General features: G+C 35.8%; 1 protein-coding gene and 1 long non-coding RNA gene across 3 annotated transcripts; one reads left to right on the top strand and one right to left on the bottom strand.

Annotated features, from left to right (window-relative positions):
* Window positions 1-886: 886 nt before the first annotated feature.
* LOC122059611 (alpha-mannosidase) lies at window positions 887-19,271 on the top strand. 2 transcript variants are annotated; one of them, XM_042622506.1, is made up of 30 exons: window positions 887-1,044; window positions 5,126-5,345; window positions 5,434-5,517; window positions 7,034-7,122; window positions 7,216-7,390; window positions 7,879-7,998; window positions 8,087-8,170; window positions 8,264-8,335; window positions 8,489-8,602; window positions 9,189-9,289; window positions 9,382-9,475; window positions 9,919-10,086; window positions 10,214-10,303; window positions 10,932-10,997; window positions 11,086-11,142; window positions 12,186-12,405; window positions 12,660-12,790; window positions 12,969-13,034; window positions 13,124-13,183; window positions 13,277-13,348; window positions 13,865-13,912; window positions 14,453-14,572; window positions 16,345-16,410; window positions 16,979-17,091; window positions 17,219-17,309; window positions 17,874-17,984; window positions 18,059-18,154; window positions 18,250-18,297; window positions 18,481-18,549; window positions 19,027-19,271. In XM_042622506.1, exons 2-30 carry the CDS (start codon window positions 5,130-5,132, stop codon window positions 19,210-19,212), a joined length of 3,027 nt encoding a protein of 1,008 aa, XP_042478440.1. In that variant the 5' UTR covers window positions 887-1,044; window positions 5,126-5,129; the 3' UTR covers window positions 19,213-19,271. The 2 variants fall into 2 exon arrangements, with proteins under 2 accessions (XP_042478440.1, XP_042478441.1); XM_042622507.1 differs by lacking the exon at window positions 887-1,044 and having other exon boundaries at window positions 4,377-5,345.
* On the bottom strand, window positions 3,939-6,736 carry LOC122059613. The gene is made up of 2 exons (XR_006134089.1): window positions 6,387-6,736; window positions 3,939-4,489 (listed from the first exon to the last, which is right to left on the bottom strand). It is a non-coding gene; the product is annotated as an uncharacterized LOC122059613 (long non-coding RNA).
* Window positions 19,272-20,658: the final 1,387 nt, after the last annotated feature.

Genomic DNA, 20,658 nt, shown 5'->3' with positions numbered 1-20,658 from the left:
TTTTTTTTCCCCTCCTGTGCAATCACTCCTCTTCTTTAATGCATGGTGTAGGGTCTCATGTATTCATTCTACGGATAATAAGGCTTGTTTTTACCCAAAAAAAAAATGATTATAAGGCTCCACTTGGCATGGGACCACTTCCCTTCCTCTGGCTCTGCCCCGGTCCGATAGTTAAATTTGGTTCATTTGATTGGGTTTAATTTGGGCACAGTACCTGTGAGGATTTGACAGATAAGGTCAGCAGTCAGCTCAGCTATCCAGAGGTCCCTCTAGCACTACTTGCATCACATGTCGGTTTCTATTTTCGATTCATTTTGGTTTTGAAAAGTGAAATGTCATTTGATCCAGTTCGATTTCTGTTTTAGATTGAAAATTAAATCTTCTATTTGAACTTTATGAAATTGCCTAACAAGTGTGACTTTTTTTTTTGGAATTACGCAAAAAGTAAAAAGATAACAGATTTGATGATTATGAGTTTGTATTTTCAATAATAACAACTCAGCTTTATCTCAATTAAATGCCATAAGTTATATGAATGATTTGATATCAGTATGGAGATTATAAAAATTGTTTAGCTTCGATTCGATTTAGGCTGATACTTGTTTCTAAACCGTACCAAAATCAATTAGCACCCCAATTCCAACGTGGGGCTGATCCTCTAAATGATGGCAGACCAACTGGGCCCCCCCCTAGATATGTTTGGTGGGTGGGTTTGATCAAATTTCTATCAAAACTGGTGTCGGTGGGTTTTCAATTATTGAAGCAATTGAAAATCATTGAGCTTTGGAAAGTATTGTTTTAACTTTTGAGATGTATCAATTTATGTCCAGTGGACCAGTGGTAGTTCATTAAAATAAAAGTTGTTGAGTAGTTGCACACATTAAAACATGAGAAGATGAGAAGTAATTTTAGACTACTGCAACTGTTACAAAATTAAATCCATCCTGAGCAGCCTATGCATGCAATTCACTTCTTCACAAATAAAGTATAAACTGTAGTCCATCATCATCTTTGAATCATCAACAGCTAGTCCTATCTCTGCAGGTATGTCTTCTTCTTCTTCTTCTCCCTCTCGATCTGCCCTGCAACTATGGTCTTCATGATCTATAGACTTGCATGACCTTAAACTTCTATGGGCATGGTGTTCAATTGAACTGGGCATTGATTGTAGATTATATTTCTTCGCTTCTTTCTCTTGGCTTCCTTTATGATTGATTTGATTTAAGATTGCATGAATCTTGCAACTTTAGTAGACAGCCAAGTGTCCATATCCTACTTTGCAGGTTTAATTGTTGAGATTATCAAATGGTATACTCAGTGCACGAGACTTTCATATGTGCAAAGTCTAAGAGAGCTAGAATTACACAGTCTTACCCCAAAAATGTCGAGAGACTGTTTTGACATTCTTGAGGTTTAATTGTTAACATGCATAAATTAAATACAGTACTGTGCATTATAATGAAGTGCTCTCTCTCTCTCTCTCTCTCTCTCTCTCTCTCTCTCTCAAACTCGGAACTCCAAACCAGACCAGAAAACACACAAACTTCCAATCCTTGTTTATTCTAAATTCTCAAAACACCCAATCCTAAGCTTAATTCAATAATTAAATTCAAATTGTATGTTGCTAATTAATGACAAGAGAATTAATCCATCCTTCCCTGCTAGAGCCATGTAGCTTATTAAAACAAGCTCTTCCCAACTCGTGTAAGATTTCCGATCACTAGCTAATTCAATGCTAAGAATATGCTCCTTCCAACCACATTAATGATGAAGTAGGGAAGAAGAAAGGGTTGGAGGGGGGCCATAAGACTGAATCATATATCTTCAGGCATATTTAACATTAAACCCATAATTTCTTTAGGGATCTGAGTTGAGTTATTCTAGCGTAAGGATTACTAAGTAGAGTAAGCAAAAGAATAGTACACTATGTGATCATTGTTATTGGTAAAGCCTGATCTCAGTTTAATCCAAGAAGTACTAAGTGAAATTTTTAGAGTCGTTTATACTAGCAACAGTTTTTCTTTTTCGGATTAGGATTTCTCTGTATTATAACGCAAATGTAAAGCACTATATATAGCTAAGGTCGATCTCATAAGAAGGCCTGAAGGTTAGAGTTTCGTAATTTCTTCATTAAAATAGTAGAAGCTTTGATTATCACTCAGTCATAGACGTAGCCTATCTTGGATGAATCATGTAAATCATTGTGATCTTTTTATTTATTTATTTTCTTTCAAATCATTGGTGTTCTGCATTGTTAAATCTTAAACACTCAATAGTACTGGGCCTTGCTTGCTAGCTTGAAAAGTCCCACAAACCTCTAATAGGTAGATCTTGCAGATTGGGACCGGATAGGTGGCGGCTAATCTTGATCATATCCAGCCAATATCCCTGATCAAATCACAGTCCAAATCCTGGGATGTGGTCCATAAATTCCAATTCTAAATTGAGATGTGGTCCATAACTTGGAATTTTTCAGGGAAATCACATGCCACTGTGAGTTCTTTGATGATATCATTTACCTAATCTTAATACTATCTTGAGAAAAATGGGTTTTCCTGACCTTGTAGGGGGGAACCATCAGAAATCTCGGCTCCTCCTCTCCTACTTCCACATCCTTTTCTTCAGTCTTGGTCCCCAAATTCTCATCCGATCCTCACAGCGATGAACACCACACAGGTCTATTGCCGCGACCATTAAACCTTGTTTCTTTTAGAGCTTTTCCACTCAAGTCCCACTGCGAGAATCATCTAAACAGGTCCTACCCAACCTTTTGAGTCAGGATTGAAGTGGTCAATCTAGTGAAAGCGATGCAGCCTAATGGTCATTCACCAACAGAGGTTAGAATATGCTAGCTAGATGAGGACATTAGAAGGCTCTTGAGAAAATTTGTAGATAGTTTCAGTTGCCCATATTAAACTAGAAAGAATTTGGAAGGCCTTAAGCTTTAAGCTAATTAATCACTTCATCCGTATGTGATTTTACAATTGGGTTCTTGACCAAACGAGTTTTATCATTAACTCTCGTCCTCTATCATGCGAATTCAAAGAAACTCAATCCAGAGAATTTAATTGAGAGTATGAAAGGAAATTAAGCACCTCTTAAGATAAGAGACTAGTAGGTGGCTTAATTTCTCCATTAGAGATCCAAATGAACAAAAGGTTATATATATATATATATAGTTCAAATTTAAGCCTAGGGCAATCGAAGAGAAGCAGGAGAAAGAATCTCAAGGAAGGGCTTGTCAAACATACATGATCTTTTGAAGAAGCTCAAGATAATACTTGACTATATCAACTATTTAATTTCTGAGAAGGGCACAACTATTAAGCTGCACATGTTGATTTAACTCATTGTGGTATGATTCCTTCTCTTATTTTATGATTCTCTTGTCTACGTAGATTACTGTTTCAAAAATATAAAAAAATGGAATCAACTATGACAAATCTCGATCTTAGATATTCTTCTGGAATGATCGATTTTAGGGTTTTTGGGATTGATTTAGACTGATTCTTATCCAATTCATATTTTAGAGTTTTATTTGTCTTTTAAAATGTCATTCACCAATTTTATTTGTGGTCATTTCAGTTCATAATTTGGATATGTTCATATATATTTTTTTTCCTCTCATTTTTAAGCAACTCCATCATTAGCTTTGACCAAGTACAGTCTCGCAATATCTTCCTTCTTTGCCTTTAGTCTCGATTGAAAATGACTTGTAAATTTTATTATGACTGTCGCTCATTGGCTGTCCAGTGATGACATTATCAAGAAGTATATTCCAGCTTCTTGTACCAATTTCCATTGACACATTCCTAGTGTTCAATTTCTGTCAATGGGAAGCATCATTGTGTGCGTCACAGCTAATAAGTTTTTGAGAGACGTGATTCTATAAGTGAAAGGCATAAAGAAACTCACCAATGAATTGCAACGAAATGGTATCATACATAGAAGGGCAGCGGATTCCTTTCATATGAAGAGAGAGAAAGAGAGAAAAAAGAGTCACAACAAAGCAAATAACCTTGACTCATTGGTAATTGGTTTCCCAATGGCATAGAGAGTCAGAAATTTTTAAATAGGATAAGATGTTCATTCAAGGTAGTGATCTATATCGGATGAATGAATCTTCGTTGATGGTGACCAAAATGTTGCCATTGATGAAGCCTCTCCCAAGTCTTGTGGGAATCAATAAGACCTAAGCACCTGTGTCTGTCACAATAGATAACTATAAAAGGAGACAATCGAATTGAGACAACCCTTTTAACGTTGAGAGTCGAAAGACCTTGAAAAGTCCATAGATGGAATGCAAGATGATCGAAATCTGTGTCGAAAATTAAGCTCTGATATCATGTAAAAGTAAACTTTTTTGTTAAATATACAAAATTGATTATTTGTCAAAAAATGCATGGCAACACACTGACCTTTATCAAAAGAGAAAGTTTTCTTTCACCTGTAAAGGAAGGTCCACCCACCATCAAATGAAAATGACTACCTACCATAAGAGGCGGCTTGTAAAAGAAAAGAAAGGAGATTTAAGAATATATACAAGAAAGTTGACTGAAAATATGGTGGATCTTCAATAATGGTAGGCTGAGAATCAAATGGTTCCACACAAGACACAAACTTTACAGCTAGTCCCCTACTGATCCTGTGGCTTATTAGGGATATTACCTTTGGATTGTACCCCATTGATGATATTATGTGGATATAGTTGATCAGCCTTTGATTCTCTATCTCTCTCTTTGTCTTTTGTAGCCTACAATCTATAAGTGACACTTGTTTGACTTCTACCATTATATTCCATGGATGTACACATCATATTGAGGTTGATCATCACTTCACCATTGCTGTGGCGCATGAAAGCTCTCTTTCTGAGCACCTTTCTTCAAGAGTTTTGTTTTGAGCTAACCATGTGCATGTGCTTCCCTTGCATGTGATGAGGATAGGAAAAAAACCCTTTTTATTTATATTAATTTCTGTCCTTTTATGTTGTTCTATATTTACTATACTCCCTCATTGAAATGGGTTTTAGGGTTTTACTCTTCACTCATTATAAAGACCTATACAAGCCCTTTTTTCCTTTCAAAACTGACACTTGATTCTGTGTTCTTTCACACTATATTGTTAGTGAAATGGAGAGATTAGCAGCTATGGTGGCAGCTTATCTATGCATCTTCACAGTTCTTTGTGCTATTGGAACTGTTAATGGTGGGTGTATCAGATATGAAACTGGAGCTGGTCCTGTGGAAGGGAAACTGAATGTTCATTTGGTTCCTCATTCACATGATGATGTTGGATGGTTGAAGACGATTGATCAATACTATGTTGGATCCAATAACAGTATCCAGGTTATGTATAATTAGTTTTGTTTGAATCCATTTTTGACTCAGTTTTCATTTTCAGTATTTTGATTCTTGGTTTTGTGATTTTGTATAGGGTGCATGTGTTAGAAATGTTCTGGACTCAGTGGTTCAATCTCTGCTCCGTGATCCTAACAGGAAATTCATTTTTGTAGAACAGGTAAGGGATTTGAATTAAAAGACCTTTAATAATGCTGTTTAGTGAAAGTTGAATTTGATCATGAAACAAGTCTAAACGGCTTATTATCTAAGAGGAGAGAACTTAGTTCAGTTCTTGATAATGTTTACTTGGTTCAGTTCTGAGAACTACTCCATTCTATCTCAAGAACTATATATTTATTTATTTGGGTAAAAGATAATTCTACTAACACAAGACTAGAAGCCAAGGAGTGGAATTCAACTATTCTATCTTAGCTGGACCATCTTATCTAAGGGACGGGCAAAACCATGGAAATCCTTGTTACCAATATGGATAGGGTAGGGTAGCCAATAGAAATGATGGAGAAAAGAAATGTCATTTACTTTTGTAACCAATAAGAAATCCCTACTTAATCCGCTGACAAAGTAACCAATGGAACATAATGAAGAAAAAAAATTTGCCATTTACTTCATGCAATTAACAGGCAAATTATTTTTATTTTTATAAACATAAAAACTTATAATTGTTAGGTAAATAGCATTTACTTTTGGTCCCAAATTTCTATGGTGGGCACTTGAAGTATGTAACTAACAATCAAATGGATATTGCCCAGAGAAGTATATACTTATCCAAGTCTTTCGAACGGACTTAAGTTTTTGAGTAGTGACACCCGTCCTCTCACACAGAGAAGTAAATGATCACCCTGCCCTTGTACAACTCTGGCCAATTGTCTAGAGGGCCATGCAACTTGGCAGCAAATTTTAAATTATAATTTGTATTTTTTTTTTAAATTTCTTATCCTATATACGTTTTTTTTTTTTTTTTGGTAACACAAGATTCAAAAGCGAATTGGAATCCAAATCAATGGCAAGTGGAAACTGATCCCGTACCTGATTCTAAGTTTTCAAGCCTTGATCCTGATTCCTGCGTCACATTTTCGTCTCTCCCTCACATTCTCGCGGGCGAGCGTATACCACATACACAAAAAGAAAACCAGAATTGGGAATATTTTTTTTTTTTTGAATAGGTAAGAGTTGGGAAAAGTTAATTTCAGGCCAGGAAGTTAGAGCGAAGGGAGAGGAAGTTGCAGGTGGGTGGAGGGAGTGAAATTAAAAAGGACTATAGTAGTCCAAAGGAGTGAAGTCGAAGAGAGAAATTTCAGAGTGAAAATGGAGAACTTGCAGAGGAGGGCGAGCAATGAGTGATAAAAAGACCCAGAAAATCATTGGAGAGAGAGAGAGAAAATACTTGGATGATGGAGTTCGCTGGCGGGGAGGGGGCTTGGGCCTGGGCTGGGTCTGGGTTTTTTTTTTTTCACAAGGTTTCTAAAGGGCAGTTGAGGAAGGGCATTGAAAATTGTATCATCTATATGGGTTCACCTAAGTCTCACATGCTCAAAATGAGAGAGACAGAGAGAATGTCCGTATAGACCCCACTGTTTATCATGTGAGAAGAGAATCATGTTCTTCTAATAGTACTATTCTTGTGTAGCCAAAATTTGATTGCCTTCCATTAACAAATTTTGTTTGACAAATAGGCCTTTTTCCAAAGGTGGTGGGAAGAGCAGAATGAGGGGACACAAGAACAAGTGAAAAAACTTGTGGATTCTGGGCAGTTGGAGTTCATGTATGTGGTTTTTAGAACTTATACTGTGTATCAATGTAAGAAAACGAATTTACACACTTATTTACTAATCATCATTTTGCATTATTATCACAGAAATGGTGGCTGGTCTATGCATGATGAAGCATCATGCCATTACATAGATATGATTGATCAAACAACTCTTGGCCACCGCATTATAAAGAAGCAATTCAACAAAATTCCTCGCGCTGGTTGGCAGATTGATCCATTTGGACATTCTGCTGTGCAAGCTTATCTATTTGGGGCTGAGGTGATGGTTTTCACTTCATATTTTGCTCTGTGGATGAAGATATATTTCCTTAACTTTGACCTTTTTCTCTTTATTGCATTGAAGCTATTAGTCTTTTATGTTGATTAAAACTTTGTACTGATAAGGACAAGGCTTGCCTTCTAGAGTGGAATCTTCCTTAGATGGCTATTAGTTTTACAAGGCTTGTCTTTTATGTTGGTTGACCGCTTCTTTAGTAGTAGAAGGACATTATAACAGTATCTTAATCATATTCTGAAACTTCTTCATCTGTATGTGTTGTTGCAGTTGATTTTCTATGCTATTGCTTGTAGAAATTTGATACATTTTTGTTTCTCATGGACCATGTTGACATAATTTTCTGTTTGTATTCTATGCATTGCCATTGACTTAGAAAGCACTTGAGGATTTCAAATATTGATCTTCAGTTTTATTAGTTCTTGATTATTAAGTAACAGTTGTGCTTTATTTTGTTTATATTTTCCCTGTAGCTTGGTTTCGATTCTCTACATTTTGCACGGATAGATTATCAGGACAGAGAAAAACGATATGTGGATAAATCACTTGAAGTTATATGGCGTGGGTCCAAGACTTTTGGTTCCTCTTCTCAGGTTTGGAACCTTAATTCTTGCTCCCTGTTCAGATTAGCTTTTTTTCAGATATATATTTTTTTTCTTGACATGTTTGGGCTTTCTACAGATCTTCACCAATGCATTTCCCATGAATTATGGCCCTCCAACTGGTTTCAACTTTGAAGTGAATGATAACGATTCCACTGTCCAGGTTCCAACTTGAACAAGATCAAGTTTGTCTGGTGCCTTATTTTTACTTTTCCAAAAACTGTATCACCTCCTCAGCTGTATGTGATAAATGCAGGATAACCCTCTTCTATTTGACTACAATGTTGCAGAGCGTGTAAATGATTTTATTGATGCTGCTATGACTCAGGTAAACTTTGCCACTTTTAAATCTTACAATGAATTAGATGTTTATAATAAAATCACATTTGATGAGAGGATGATGTGGTTCATCCTTCTCTACCCGAATTTAAAGTTTCCACCGTTCTTCGCCCAATAATACATGTTTTATTGTTCCTGACAGGCAAATGTGACCCGCTCAAATCATATCATGTGGACAATGGGTGATGATTTTAAGTACCAGTATGCTGAATCTTGGTTCAAGGAGATGGACAAGTTGATCCATTATGTAAACAAGGTAAATAAGGTCAATGGGAACAAAATTCAATTACCTTTTCAAGTATTCTATCTTTTTGTATCTTCTCAATAAATCTAATGTCCTCTATTATGCTTGAGACAAGAGAGCAGTTTTGTTCAACTTTTGTATCTCATTTTTATTTCAAAAGCTTCTAATCAAGTTTACAATAGGGAGCAGTCAGGAATAGTCCTAGATACTGATTCTATTCCTTATGGTTTCTCATCATCTTCTTAGCTTCCTTTGCTAGTCTTAGTGCTGGCAATAAGATCTTGTTCTCCAGACAAGACTGGCATAGCACTTCTGTTGTGAGCAATCAGGCTGACCATATTAATACCGTATTGACAAGAAAGGATCCCCACTTGCTGCATAATTCTAGAGATTTTAGCTGGAATTTCTGCAAATCAAGAAATTCTTTTGCCTTTTCTTACAAGAAAATTCCAAAATTCCTTTATTAGCTTTAAGCATCTGGATATTTTGTCCTCTCTTAATAGAAGACCACTAGGTATTTGCTTTTAGTTATAGTATCCAATCATCCAACATAATCATTTCTATTTGAATTTGAACTTTGTGAATTCAACATGTGCAGGATGGTAGAGTGAACGCATTGTATTCTACTCCATCATTATACGTTGATGCCAAAAATGCTGCAAATGAATCATGGCCACTAAAAACCGATGATTATTTTCCGTAAGCAATATTTGTTCCTCTTCTATTGTGATTGCAAGAATGAACTTATTTTTCTTCCCTCCACTAATTTGTATTCTAATGGTTTCTTACAGATATGCAGACAGAAAAGATGCGTATTGGACTGGGTTTTTTACAAGTCGCCCAGCACTCAAGCGCTATGTCAGAATGTTGAGTGGATATTATTTGGTGAGCCATCATAACTGAATATCAAGGGAATTCTTATTGAGTAATGTCTTAAGTCTGGACAAGAGGATAGTGAAGAAGCTCATTTTAATGCCCCTTCTTTTTCACTTCCACATGCTTGCTCATTTAGACTTATTGTTTTGATGCATCTCAATATAGTAGATCTCCTATTAATTTAGATCTTAATAATGTTTAGATTTTGTACATTTGTTGATTTAAGTCTATGTTCCATGCTCCAGAAGAACTATTTATCAATATCTGTTGTCATCTAATTTCTAAACTTTCATCCTAGAAGATCTCCTTAGTGGGGCACAAACACTGCCTCAGTTAAGATGTGTGCCTTTACTTCTGATCTGGATACTACTTATCATCCTTTTCTATTCATCAAGCGTTACGTGAATTTTTCAATAAATCTATCTGAAAGAACCTGTCATTGTTTAAAATAGGCTGCACGCCAACTTGAATTTCTGGCTGGAAGGAAGTTCTCTGGTCCCAACACTTTTAGCTTAGGAGATGCTTTAGGAATTGTACAACATCATGACGCCGTCACCGGTACTGCAAAACAGCATACAACAAATGACTATGCGAAACGCTTGGCTATTGGAGCTTCTGAGGTTGGCTGCCCCTCCTGGTCATTTCAATTATTATGAAAATTTCCATGGATTTTTTTTACTTCTTCGTTACTAACCTCTTAATTGTTCTCATTTTCTCTCTCTCGCTCTTGTCAAAAACTTTTAACAGGCAGAAACTGTTGTAAACTCAGCTCTGTCATGCCTTTCGAATTCAAAATCAAGAAATCAATGTGAAGATCCTGTTGTCAAGTTTAGTCAGGTATGAATTCCTGGTGGGACTGGAAGCCTTTTGGGGTCTTATGTGTAGTAATGGAATTGTAGAGTGGAGAAGGAGCAATCAGCAAGATGAAACCTTTGTTGATAAATGAGTTCTGTTATAATAAATAATAAAAAACTGAATAGCTATTAGAGTGAGAGTACTGATAGGAACAATAGTAACAAGATATAAGAATAATCTGAAAACTGGCATGGCTGCATTTGCATTTGTTAGTCTGGCCTAGCTTTTCCATTTTGGCCCATACCAAGACATATGGAAAAAATGGAAAAAAAACCACAAGAAAATGTTCACCTCAATCTTTACTTAGTCATGGTGGGGTAAATTTCATGTATTCAATAGGTAACTTTTCAAGGAATTGATTTTAAATTATATTAATCTACATTCTTGTTCAGTCACCAGAAAGTCTTTATATGTGGCTGCGTATGTCTTCTTCAGAGAATTTTATTGATAAAGAATAGGCGTTTTCCACTGCAGTCTGGGGAAGGGGAGACATGGAGCATTCAATTCCTGCCCTAAAAGACATTCTGTTTTCACATTTGTGCTGCCTATCCTTGTGTCATGTTATTTTTTCCCAGTTTGATGTTGCTCTTGTTTACATTTTAAATGACAGTGTCCTTTACTCAATTTAAGCTACTGCCCACCAGTGGAGGAGGGAATCCCTGAAGGAAAGGACTTGGTGAGTCTTTCATTGTCATTATGCTATTCTGCTGGCTGAAGAGTAGACACCAAATTTCAAGTATCAAGACTAAAAATTTTATTTGCAGGTTGTTGTGGCTTACAATCCTCTTGGATGGGGTCGTACTGACATCATTAGGATTCCTGTGAGTAATGCTCTTATTATTTTGGTTGAATTTTAGTCCCTTATATGGTTGCAGATGCCACTATAAAGAAAATGAATAAATATGTAAAACTAAAGCTTAGAGTTATTTATGGAATTGTCTGATTCCATGTTAGGTAGTACCAAGGAGAAGGGGGTGAACTCTTGATGTTAATAGTGAAATTTTTTCAAATAAAGACTTTTTAGTTACGCTCGCAAAATTGTTCTTTTTTTTAATATTTTGTAGATATAATATTTTGGAATGCAACAAGAAGAAATAAATCTATTAAACATAGAAATCAATAGAAGTCCCAGACTTCAGGGGACCCAGCCGAGAAGTAATAGGAAAAGAGAATTAGGCCAGTCAACCCCCAAAAAGCCACATGCCATCCTACATCTAAGGTCCACCAGGCAACAAGCTGCACAACCTCCCTAAAGATGTAATCATTTCTCGCTCCGGAAGAGTTTTTTCTGTCCTGTCCATTACATTTTTTTTTTTTTAATATTTAGAGGCTCCTTGTTCTGCGGATGTCTTATAAACTCTATATACTCAATAGCTTTGTAAGAGAGTTTTTGTCACCAATTATATCTATTTTTTTATTGTTCCTAAAAAACTGAATATGGAAGCTCTGTTACTGCTGGAATTTATAGGATAAACTGCTGAACCATCAATTAAAAGAAGGTTGATCCTCCTCTCTTTCAAGGAATCCATCATACCTTTCTACTTTGTAGCATGTGGGTACCTCAGCTGCATCTTAAGCATTTTAATAGTGCATAAATATGATGCCCCACATCTTGAAGGACAATGCTTCATAAACATGTTACTATCAACATTCTTATGCAGTCGTAATTGAACTGTCAGGATATTCTCATATTGGTATTTATCATTGTTAAGCTCATTTTAGGTTGAAGCATATATGATATCAAATTCTGGAAATAAAAAGTTGTCAAGTTCTCTGAAAGCAATTTTGCTTCATTTTGTATCGGTTCCAATTAATAAATTATTTACAGTTATAATTTTCTAATGGAAAGAGATCATTATATTAGGTTAATGATGCCTATCTTATTGTAAAAGATTCAAAGGGCAACATAATTGAAGCTCAATTTGTGGGGGTCGATAATGCTACAAGAAGCTTGAGAAAATTTTATACAAAGGCCTATGGAGGAGTGTCTCCAAAACGGGCACCAAAGTATTGGCTATTATTTCGAGCATCTGTGCCACCTCTAGGGTGGAACACTTACTTTATTTCTAAATCTGGTGGGAAAGGTATGTATCCTGATTTTCCTCTCATCATATCTATAACTCCTTATTTATTGTGTTTTAGTTACTTATTCTTTGGTATAGTGGTAGTTTAGTTCCAACTTGTCTATCGAAGAAGACAAACACTAAATGCCACATGGAAACAAAGCATCAAATAACCTACCTTTGTCCCCCCCCCCCATCCACTTATCTTTACTTTTTTTCCAGTTATTTCTTTCCCTTTCTTCCCCTCATCTGATGTCATTGTCAAAATAATACAGAGAGCATAAAAAGTGGAGTTCATTCTGTAATGGATGTTCCACAAAATGAGACCACTGAAGTTGGACCTGGGGATCTGAAGATGTTCTTCTCTTCCGGACGACTTAAACGGATGGTCAACTATAAAACAGGGGTGCGTTATTTTGTTTATCTTCGTTGGTAGTTTTAATGTACACATGGGATTGTTCAATCAGGATTGCTTATTTCTGCATAGTGCTATAGTAATGTTTATCTTCACTTTATTGTTTCTCCATTTTATTATATTTCAAAACTGTAGCTTTGCTATCGAACTGATTGTTACAATGAAACAGGTAAACATTCCGATACATCAAAGCTATCTATGGTATGCTTCAAGTGTTGGTGACTCTGATCCACAGGTAAGTTCTTGTAACAGTACTTGTATTCTTTGTTAAAATTGATGTCATAATTTCAAGCTGGCGTGCCATTTATATAATAAATCTTGTAGGCTTCTGGTGCATACATTTTTCGGCCTAATCATACCAGTGCAATTCCTGTTTCACAATCGGTGAGCATTTGACTTTAAATGCTACATGAGAGACAATGTGTTCTGTTTAGTTGTATTGTTTTAGTAGTAGCTAATAGTTTTAATTAATGGCAGGCACCTTTGAAGGTTATGCGTGGACCACTTGTTGATGAAGTCCATCAACAGTTCAACTCATGGATTTATCAGGTACTTGAAATTACTTTGTGATAATCAGTTTGTTTAGGAAAAGTAAAAGGCTAAGAGGGAGTTGTTCTATTTAGAACTACACACTTCCAGGAAAGCAAAAGAACTCTTTATATAGTAATCCTTGTAGTAGTCTATAAAAAAAAATTAAAAAAATTAAAAAGATGGAATTGATGTCTTGACCCTCCAAATTCATAAGCACAAATATGGCATCCTAATTAAATTCTTGAACACTTCAAAAAGGCAGAATTGCAGAAGTTTTTGAACACTAAGCTAAAGAGTGAATGTTAATGCAAAAAATGCTGTTAGCCTTGAAAATTTTGCTTGCTTCCTGTTACTGCATCATCCTGTTAGAAGATTAAAAGGGTTTTGCATGAAGTGAGATGCTAACAACAATTTTTCTACTATATATTTCCAGTAGTCATATTGTTTTAATTCTTTTTAAATTTTCTTAAGGTAATCATTATCCTCATTTCCAAGCCTTCTGATGGTTGTATTATCTTTAACCATGTTTTCCAGGTGACTAGGCTTTATAAAGACCAAGAGCATGCAGAAGTTGAATTCACTGTGAGTCTTTTATTTCATCCTACTTCCTGAAGAGACATTTTCCTTAATACTCCACCCCAAATTGATCGTCTTGTTTGAAAAAACACACCCAGTCACAAATTCTAAAGTGTGTTTTTCAAAAGCATTAAACCCAATTATTACAACATTTCCCGGATACTAACCCCTGTTGGAGCCTTGGAGGGTCCAACCCAAAACCTTAAAATATTAGGTGGAGAGAGCTCCTCAAGTATTTTAAGGCATCGAGGACCGAACTTAACCGATGTGGGACAATACCTATATAACTCCCGACATCTCAAAAACCCCTTGCCTAGATTCCATGCCTTGGTCACCACAATGATTGTTCTGGGGTATTATGGAAAAGTAAAAGGAATCCATGCTTATCTTATCACAATGGACAAACATTTTGGGTCAGTGAAAAGACACCAAAAAAGACCATTCTTTTTGGGACAGAGGGAGTATCCATTATGGCTTAGCACCTAAATTCTAGCATGTTTTATTCTACAATTACATTAAGGTTCTGAAAAATTTCCTGCAATATAGATTGGCCCAATCCCAGTGAAAGATGGCATTGGAAAGGAGGTCATCACACGGATGAAAACAAATATGGATACAAACAGGGTGTTCTATACAGATTCTAATGGGAGGGATTTTTTAAAACGGGTATTTCTCATACTTTTCTCTTTCAATTTTAGAGGCTCTTGGACACTATTCAATGAACTTGCATTTCTGTCAATTGTGCGAATTTTATGTTTTCTCTTTGACCGAATGTAAATACATTACAAGTTATCGAGCATATTTTTAGCCTTCCAAAATGAGCATCTATGTTGGCTGGACACAATGCTAAGGCTTCGAATTGGTTTTCCTTGTTTAGATTTTCTGATCTTGTGTACTCATAGTTTATGATTTTATTCACATAAAATTATGTGCTTCTTTTTCAGTCCGTCGCCAACTTTTGTTCAACTAGGAATCACAATGCAACGTTTGAAAGAAAAGTAGGAATGCGGGATGTTCTGGTTAACTTTTTGGCCTTTCTTTGAGTAGAATAGGTGATGCTGAATGAGGTGGACACACATACTAGAGAGAGGGAGAGAGGGAGAGAGAGAGAGAGAGAGTAGGCAAGAAGAAACTTGATGTCAATTTGTAGACCCTACATCTCCCACCTCAATGCTCATGGCTGTATGAAAAAGCGTGTTTTTGCTGTGTTGAGGTATTCAAGGAGAAAGGAATGTTGAACCCTTCTTCCCCAATATTGAAAAGAAAAAAATGAAGGCGAATTTATAGCTGAGGTCCCTAACATTAGGGTTAAATACTGTAACATTCAAAACTTGATGTTTGGGGTGTTTGAGCATAAATGATGTTAGTCTAGACTGATAGTTGATGAAATGACCAAACTACCCAGACCTTCTTCATCTCTAGAATGATACACATTTGGATGGACACACTTTAATCATCATGGTCTGATATTTTTTTTTATTTAGATCATGGCCATTCATCTAGAATTTTAAATCATGGGCAAACACAATTGTAAGGTTTGATTTTAAATCAAACCATTAGAAATTTCTGAAATATTCCAATTGGAATGTTATTATTCAACCATATTGTTTTGAAATATTTAAATCATGTTTTAGGCTTTGTAAACCTTTTATTTGGATCATAGTTGTTAATCTACCATTTTAAACTATGGCAGTCATAAGGGTATGATATGATCTAAGCTAAGACCATGAGAAGCTTCTAAAAAGATTTCGATCAAAATGATTATTTCAACCTCATATTTTAGAAATTTTCAACCTCTGCTTTTGATCTTGATCATTTGTTTGGCACTTTGAATAATAACAAACATGATGGTACAATTTGATCTATTAATGGACCATCTGAAGCATATGATCATACAATCCATGTTTCAATCATGTGATGAAGTTTCAAATGAATGATCACAATTGTTGATCTAGACATCTAGTGAGATTAATGGTTGCATGATTTAAAATGCAAAATGTATGGCCATGTTCCATCTCAAATATTTAAAAATGGGAAAGCATGAAATTGTTCATTCTGCTAATTATGTAGGTTGTTATACTAATATTGAAGTTCCTTGGTTAATGGACAGTGTAACATTGAAATAGAATAACTGGTGTGTTCCTACTACTTTCGTTCATATAAGATTGAAGTAAGTTTATTAACAACAATAGTTGTTATACATGCAATAGCCCATGCCTATGTGGACTGTAGTTTGGGTCTAGCAAATTCCCATCATAGTTCTCAATTTGGAAACTATTATTTCCTGTCCTTATCATTGCCGTTTTTATATTCTTTTGTTAAATTTCTGTATCTTAATCAATGCTGCCCAATTTCTTGCGAGATATCGTTGATTCAATAAGCTATACTGAAACTTGCATGTTGGATTACAGATATAGTTAATCTGTGATTGTTTGCAGGTGAGAGATTACAGATCAGATTGGTCACTTTCAATCAATCAACCTGTAGCTGGGAACTATTATCCTGTAAGTTGTTTTACTTACTAAGGATTATGCACATTTGTAGATACCCCTTGACATAAGGAGGTATTCACATTCTATTTTTCATAATAAGGATGAGACAAGAAGGGCATGTACACGTGCAGAATTAAGGTCCCTTTGAGGGAGTTTACTAGAAGAAACATGACATTATGGAGATGCTCATAATAATCGAATGAACTTACTTCTATGACTGTGGAGTGGACAATATGAAAGGTCTGATTGGGTTGATATTTTATGTCATTCTTGCATTTGGAAATAGAAAATAGTTTGTGGTGTCCTTGTCTCTGTGGACAGAAGTGTGAAATTAAATTTATTAAATTTATCTTTGTCAAATGATTTTCCATGTAGCCCAAGTTGAACCAGATACTTGTTTAAGTGGCTGGAAATGTTGCATATGAAAATGTGGTGCACTATGAACTATGGTGTCTACACTAGTTTTGTATATATACTTGTGTTTATTATGTATGATGAATATGTATAGCATTTCCAAGCTGATTTTATACAAATATCCTTACGCTACACCACTATCAAAAACTAAGAGTATAATTTTCAGCTCAACCTTGGAATATTTACTACAAACAAGAAATTTGAGTTCTCAGTCTTGGTTGATCGTTCCACGGGAGGTGCCAGTATTAAAGATGGAGAATTAGAGCTAATGCTTCACAGGTTTTTTTCCATATGGATTTATTTTTTACTGTTCAGTTTTCTGTAGTAGCAATAATTACTTGTAGTTACTTCACTGTGGTTTATACAAGTTAAACTGATGATCCATCTGTTCTATCATATATGCAAGGCGTCTGCTTGTTGATGACTCAAGGGGAGTTGGTGAAGCCCTTAATGAAACAGTTTGTGTAGATCATAATAACACATGTGAAGGGCTTACGGTATGTTAATACATTCTATCTTTGATATTCTTCTTAAGATTGGTTTCTGGTCCCAGCAGCATTGTATTGTAATATCATATATCTATGTGGATGTTCATATTGCTGTTAAAAAACTCAATTGTCTTGTATGTTAATGTTTAGGGATAATTTATATGGATAAATTAAATATTTTCCCCCAGGAAAAACTAAGAGAGAGAAAGAGAGAAGGGAAACTGTAAAGGTTTATTGCCTAACATGGTGCTATTTGCTAACTGCTGATATCGTATTAAATGGAAAAAAATCGTCTGTTTTTCTTCATCCATGTTTTTCTTGTTTTGCTACCTTCAGAAGGCGACATGTGGCATTACTTTAAGTGAACGGCAAAGATTGAATTAAAAATCAAACTGGATGTAATAACCCTCACCCAACTGAATTAATCTTGACCGTTGATGACACGTGTCATCTTCTGCAACTAGCAAAACACAAGAAAAAAAGGGAAGGGAAAAACAGACGATTTTTATCCGTATTAAATTGGGGTGCAGATTTCAAAATATTTTTCTTTCCCTTCTAATCTTTGTTGTTTAGATTCGGGGAAACTATTACATGAACATCAATCATCTAGGGACTGGGACACGATGGCGCAGAAAAACTGGCCAAGAAGTTTATTCACCCCTTCTTTTAGCTTTCACACATGAGGTATGGCTTTAAGCCTTTAACAAAAGCAATGATGATTTTCTAGCACATATTAATTGATGAAATTGCTCTTACAGAAAATGGAGAATTGGAAAGATTCTCGTGTGACAACAATGACTGCTATGGATCCTAACTATACTTTACCTCCTAATGTTGCATTGATCACTCTTCAGGTAAACTTAGCTTTATGTACTGGCGAATTGGTTGGTAGTTGAACAATTCTTATTGGGTTTAAAAATGCACTTCTTTATTTATTCATTTTTTTCAGGAGCTGGATGATGGAACTGTGCTACTTAGACTGGCTCATCTATACGAAGTAATAATTCTCTCTTGCCCTTTGTTTTCATAATAAAGTGGTGTGGAATAGATTAAGAGCTAACAACTAATTATTAAGTAAATGAAACCAAATTGTTGGAATCCAGTGGATGCCATATGTTAAAGTAAATGGAAAAAAATTCAGTGTTGTTTTCACTTACTTTTAAGATGCAAATGTGAATAGGCTGGTGAAGATCCGGTGTATTCAAAAATGGCCAAAGTGGAGCTGAAGAAAATTTTTACCAGAAATGTGGTAAGTAATTTTATTTTATTAGTTCTTATGCTTACATGTTCTGCATGAAGATGTTATACGAATGATATATTTGGATTATGGACTTGACTGTAAATTGCATTTCAACTCCTTATTGAGCTTTTTGTTCTCCACTTGTTGAAAGTCAGTCTTTTTAATGTTAATACGAAAAGGCATCCCTTGGGACCAACAATAGATAGTAAAGGACTCTTTCAGTGCCTGTGGTCCATCGACTACGCCTTTCGGCCTGATCTTAGGCCTTGACTCACCCTCCATGGACGAACCTTTTCCCTCCATTAGAATATATTGGTCCAAATCAAAATATATGCACTTCTATTTTCTATCCGTCTTGATTATTTAATGGGAGTCTCAGAAAGTATGATTTGATCTCTAGCATTAAATTGTTATCAGAAAACCATTGTTTACATGTATGTTATGTTGACTAACCTTCTACGTTCCATCTTTTTTTTCTTTTTAAAGATTAAAGAGGTAAGGGAAACGAGCTTATCCACAAACCAAGAGAAATCAGAGATGAAAAAGATGAAATGGAAAGTTGATGGGGATGTTGGAGAGAAGCCTCCCATTAGAGGTGGTCCCATTGATGGTTCATCCCTAGTTGTTGAACTGGGTCCTATGGAAATCCGCACTTTTTTGTTAAGCTTTTAAAATGCATTGTACTTTGTTTCTGAAACTTGTTTAGCAAATTATTACTTGGCTTTGCATAAGCTAGCTTTTCCCCCTCCACCCACCCCTACCCCTAAATAAAAAAAAAAAGTAAAATTTTGTTGCTGTGTAAAGTCTCCAGATGGCCGACCTTTTTTTATGCCATGTGGAAAGTGACATGGCAATTCTGGCCATGGGCTTGGGCCTATTATCATGGCATTACTAGCTGAAAACCATGTGCAATGGCGATGCATATGAGATCCGGAGAGAAATAAGGAGATTGTCTTTTAACAATGGAACTTCCAGAAATAGTACTTTAAAGGCAAAATTTTAAGGGGAAGTGTTTTTTTGTGGAGGGAGTACGGTTTTTGCATGTGCATGAGGACCCATTGGAGCACATGAACAAGTGTTCCACAAGATTCATTCCCTTTCGTGGGGGTAGGCGATCATTCCAGATGATTGGTTGCAGGGGCCACACTCCCCTGTCCCCCACAAAACAATTTCCCAAATTTTAAATAAGGAATGTGCCCATTCACACCAATATTTATTCTTCAATCGTACTGTCCTTATCATGTCTTTCCTTCCTTATTATCTATCGTGTGCCTCTACTACAATAACAACAAACTTAACCCCTTTTCCCAATTAAATGGGATCTGCCACGTGGATCGGTCAAAGAATATGATAAAAGGAAGAACAAATAAATGGGGAAAATATAAAGAAAATAAACAAAGCAATGCAACACCTCCCAGCCATGTGGCCCATGCCACCTAAACGCGATTGGTAATATGGGTCTTTGCCCTCCAAACAGCTCTATTTGATGTCATATTAAGGTAAAGACTTAGTTTTTGCGTATTTGACATAGTTTTTGCATGTCTTTCCTTAACAACTTATCATTGATCATTTTAGGCTTAATTCTAGCTCTTCTATTTCTTTCCAACTGGATATGATCATTCCTTACTGGAGCATCCCAGGGCCTCTGTTGAACATGATTATATGCCTCTATTAGTTGGACGGAATAATAAAAAGTATTCATGCAAAAAAGATTTGACGGGTTGGAGGGGTAGAATACAAACCTAAAATTGCTTAATTTTAAGTAATACATTTATGGGTGATAGTGTGTCCGGTATAACCTCTGTTAAGTTTGTATCAAATTCTTGACTCGTTTTGAAGATTGACCTGTTCAGACATATTTTTTGTGGCAATCCGAATGGGAAGTTATCTGAGATCTGTGATGGAAGCAGAGGGGTTGGGCTGAGTATTTTTTGAAAAAAATAATGTACTGTTGTCTTGTTGAAAAAGTAATTGTCTTTTGGGATTTTTTTCGAGTTAGGGTTTCAAGGCGAGTTTTTTCGCCGCTGCTTGGGTGTAATCTATCTTCTGCATAATGAAACATCTTCTTCACTCGAGGACGTAGCACACCGCACTGGTGTGTGAACCTCGTTGAATCTC

This window comes from Macadamia integrifolia, chromosome 13 (assembly GCF_013358625.1).
Source record: "Macadamia integrifolia cultivar HAES 741 chromosome 13, SCU_Mint_v3, whole genome shotgun sequence".
Classification (NCBI taxonomy): Eukaryota; Viridiplantae; Streptophyta; class Magnoliopsida; order Proteales; family Proteaceae; genus Macadamia; species Macadamia integrifolia.
The sequence above is the reverse complement of the archived record's forward strand: the minus strand, read 5'-3'. Positions and strand labels throughout refer to the sequence as shown.